Source organism: Sinocyclocheilus anshuiensis, unplaced genomic scaffold, assembly GCF_001515605.1.
Source record: "Sinocyclocheilus anshuiensis isolate Anshui unplaced genomic scaffold, SAMN03320099.WGS_v1.1 scaffold70, whole genome shotgun sequence".
Taxonomy (NCBI): Eukaryota; Metazoa; Chordata; class Actinopteri; order Cypriniformes; family Cyprinidae; genus Sinocyclocheilus; species Sinocyclocheilus anshuiensis.
The window spans coordinates 1780101-1783847 of record NW_015542377.1 but is presented as its reverse complement, the minus strand read 5'-3'; the positions used below and the strand labels follow the sequence as shown (position 1 = coordinate 1783847).

The following is a 3747-nucleotide window of genomic DNA, read 5'->3' as shown; positions in this document are numbered from 1 at the left end:
TCCCAATGTGGTTTGTCTGCTGGGTGTCGTGACCCAGGAGCAGCCCGTCTGCATGCTCTTCGAGTTCCTAGCTCAAGGGGACCTCCACGAGTTTCTCATCATGCGCTCTCCCCACTCAGATGTGGGCTGCAGTAGCGATGAAGACGGTACCGTCAAGTCCAGCCTCGACCATGGAGACTTTCTTCACCTGGCCATTCAAGTCGCAGCCGGGATGGAGTACCTCGCAAGCCATTTTTACGTCCACAAAGACCTTGCGGCAAGAAACATCCTGGTTGGTGAGCAACTTCACATCAAGATCTCCGATCTTGGCTTGTCAAGAGAAATCTACACCTCAGATTATTACAGAGTCCAGCCCAAAACGCTCCTTCCTATTCGCTGGATGCCACCAGAAGCCATCATTTACGGGAAATACACAACAGACTCTGACATTTGGGCCTTCGGTGTGGTTCTGTGGGAGATCTTCAGCTTCGGCCTGCAGCCCTATTATGGTTTCAGCAACCAGGAAGTGATGGAGATGGTGCGGAAGAGGCAGCTGCTGCCCTGCCCGGAGGATTGCCCCCCTCGCATGTACATGCTGATGGCTGAGTGCTGGCAGGAGGGTCCCGCTCAACGGCCGAGATTCAAAGACATCCACGCCCGACTACGTGCTTGGGAGGGTCTGTCTTCCCACGCCAGCTCCAGCACACCATCAGGAGGCAACGCCACCACCCAGACTACCTCTCTGAGCGCCAGCCCCGTCAGCAACCTCAGCAGCCCGCGCTATGCCGGATACATCTACGGACCTCCACAGAGCCTTGTACCGGGACAAATCGCGGGCTTCATGGCAGCGCCGATGCCTCAAAACCAGCGTTTTATACCTGTAAATGGATACCCTATCCCAACAGGCTATGCTGCCTTCTCTGCTGCCCATTTCGCTCCAACTCAGGGCCCTCCACAGATGGTGCAGCACGGCCCTCCGCCGAAGAGCCGGTCACCCAGCAGCGCCAGCGGCTCAACCAGCACTGGTCACGTGACCAGCGTCCCCTCCACAGGCTCCAATCATGACGCCAATACACCTTTGCTTTCTCATTGTGTCACACTGACACCCATGACAGCAGTGTCAGGTGGCACAATGCCAGTTTTTGGACATATGGCACAGAAGACTATGCAAATAGACCCAAGTCAAGCAGTGCTGCTGGCTGACACTAACAGACTGATGTACAGTGAATCCATCATTACTGCCGATTTGTGAATGCATGTGTTGTCCTGTATATTGATTTATTGAATTATTGATATTTTAATGTTTTTTTCTTCCTTGTAAATATGAAATAGCCTGAACAAAATGCGAAAGTTTATATTTTGTTGTTTTATAAATGTGTTTTAAAGGAAACTTGTATATTCACAAATTCTCTGTGAAGTTCATGCCACTTTTTCAGCTTAGTATGACTAAACATGGCCTTAAAATGTCCTTTTTTTCAAACAGAACTTTGAAATCATGCTCTTTCAAGGTTATTTTCGACAGAGCTGTGGGTTTATCACCAGTTTTGTCTGCTTTTTCACTCATCGACGACTTCCTGGAAGGCTTCAGAATGTCTTGGTCTCTGTCCTGTCGTTGCATTTTGGACTTATTGAATCAGTTAAATTGCATTAATACTGCGTTGAAATCCAACCCTATAGCCGACGTTTCCAAATTAAGGTAATAGTTTTGCAAAAATATATCACTGATGCCTTAACATGAAAAAAAATGTTGCTTTAATTATAGCCACCATATGTGCCTGCATGTTATTATAAATTTAGGCATTTGTACATGTGGGAGAGAATGTGTTCTGTGACATTCTTCTGTTTCTGTGGTGGCATTCAAGTCATTTCAACACACGAGACACACCAGGGCTGCGTTCGCTGTAAGCCAATAAGCCAGTGACTTCTCAGGCAACATTTGCGTTTCTAAGGTACATCCTGAAACTGAGTTCAGCAGGCTTCTGAAGTGGCATAACAGCCTAATGATCTACAACAAAATAGCGAGAACTTTGGTGCTAACCAAGCAAATATTTAAATACCATAGTAACAATTTCTTGCTAGGAATTAAAGTGATTCACCCCCAAAAAATAAAAACATTTTGTCATCATTTACTTATTTTGTGTTCAGCAGAAGAAAGAAACTCATCCAGGTTTGGAACAACTTGAGGGTGAGTAAATTATGAAAAAAAAAAAATTTTTTTTTGGGATATTTAATAATAATATCCCAAAAATTAGGATATTTTGAGTAAATGAGTAAAAAGCTCACAATATTGGGCAGAAACCTACATTTATACACAAACTCACTACTGCCTTTCAGATGTAATTCAGTTCAACTGTCATGGAATCGCGCACACAGAATAGTGGGATATCATAAGCAGATGAAATCTCAGTTGATAGGATGTGACACAATCATTGGATTCAGATGTGCCTTTTTGCCTTCCTACCTCCGTATGCCACATTTTTCATCTTTCGGACATAGCCCAGATTATTTATATAATTTTTTTGTCTTTGAACAATATAGACAAAATTCAGGCAACCAGAAAACATTCACATGATTTCTATGTATATTCTATATGAACCCAGAGCATATATTAATATTTTAAACTGTCAGGATAACATTTTATTTGTCTAAACGAGTCATCAAATTTTCACATCACTGTCTGGCAAAGCATATGTGAAATCTGTCCTATAACTGATGCAGACTTTTTTTTTTTTTTTTTTACAAAACTCAAACTCCTCACTACCTATAGACTGTAATGTCTAAAAAATCCTCTAGAGGTCAGTGTCACGCTGCGACTGATTGAATTAAGTTCTTTTTATTTGTCTCATGTTACTGTACGTATGTGCCTGCAATTTTCAGCTTTCATTTGATTTTTGTTAACTTTATTCTCTCTCTCTCTGAGTTTGTAGCTTGTTTAATCTCTCAAACTTTCATAGAAACGGAGATTAAACAAATCAATTTAGTAAGCAGCTGTCATGTTCATTCACATTTTGGTTTGTTGCTATGCAACTGTTTAATTCAGCGACACCCTTTTCCTGTGTTGAAGACAATCAAGAATTTATCTTTTATGCAGGGTACAGTGTTTGTGAAGACATGATTGCTTGTGACCTATTAAAATGCCTTTTGGACAGTCTCATGATGCGTCATGACATTTCATGAACAGCCATTATGCATGAAAAACTGATGTGTAGATCGAAGGTTTATTTTTATGTGATTTGTCACACAATTTTACATCCAATATTGCAGTCTTATTATTGTACGTCTGAACATACAGTGTGTTGACATTATAAAAGCCACTTAAAGAAACAGCTTGGTTCAATGTCATTTCTCTTTCAAGTGTTCTGTTGTGATCTCATGTCAGTGTGCATCATTAACATATCGTTCAAAGGTTCTATTCATGTTTTATGTATAATATTTTAAGTTAACTGCTCTCATATATCACATGCCACAAACAGACCTCAAATTAACATTAAATCAGGTTTATTGCAGACCGTTTCACATATGCCACCAGAAGAGGGCAATGTAGTGTTAGTTTGATTTCAAACATCAAGCTATTCTGGGGATGTGCTCTCCGACTGTAGCTTGTCTATTAAAGTGTACTTGTTTTGACTATACTTGTGAGGACCAAACGTCCTCACTTATATTGTGAAATACTTTACCAACACACTAGTGAAGACATTTTACTGGTCCTTACTAGTTAAAAAGGCTTATAAATCAGCCAAAAGATGTTTTTATTTAAATCTAGTGTTC

General features: G+C 41.2%; 1 protein-coding gene across 1 annotated transcript in view; it reads left to right on the top strand.

Annotated features, from left to right (window-relative positions):
• Positions 1–1999, top strand: part of LOC107692427 (inactive tyrosine-protein kinase transmembrane receptor ROR1-like) — a 37362-nt gene extending 35363 nt beyond the window's left edge. Inside the window, exon 10 of the mRNA XM_016491474.1 lies at positions 3–1999. Coding sequence (XP_016346960.1) covers positions 3–1231 — 1229 coding nt within the window. The 3' untranslated portion in view covers positions 1232–1999. The remainder of the gene's footprint in view (positions 1–2) is intronic.
• Positions 2000–3747: the final 1748 nt, after the last annotated feature.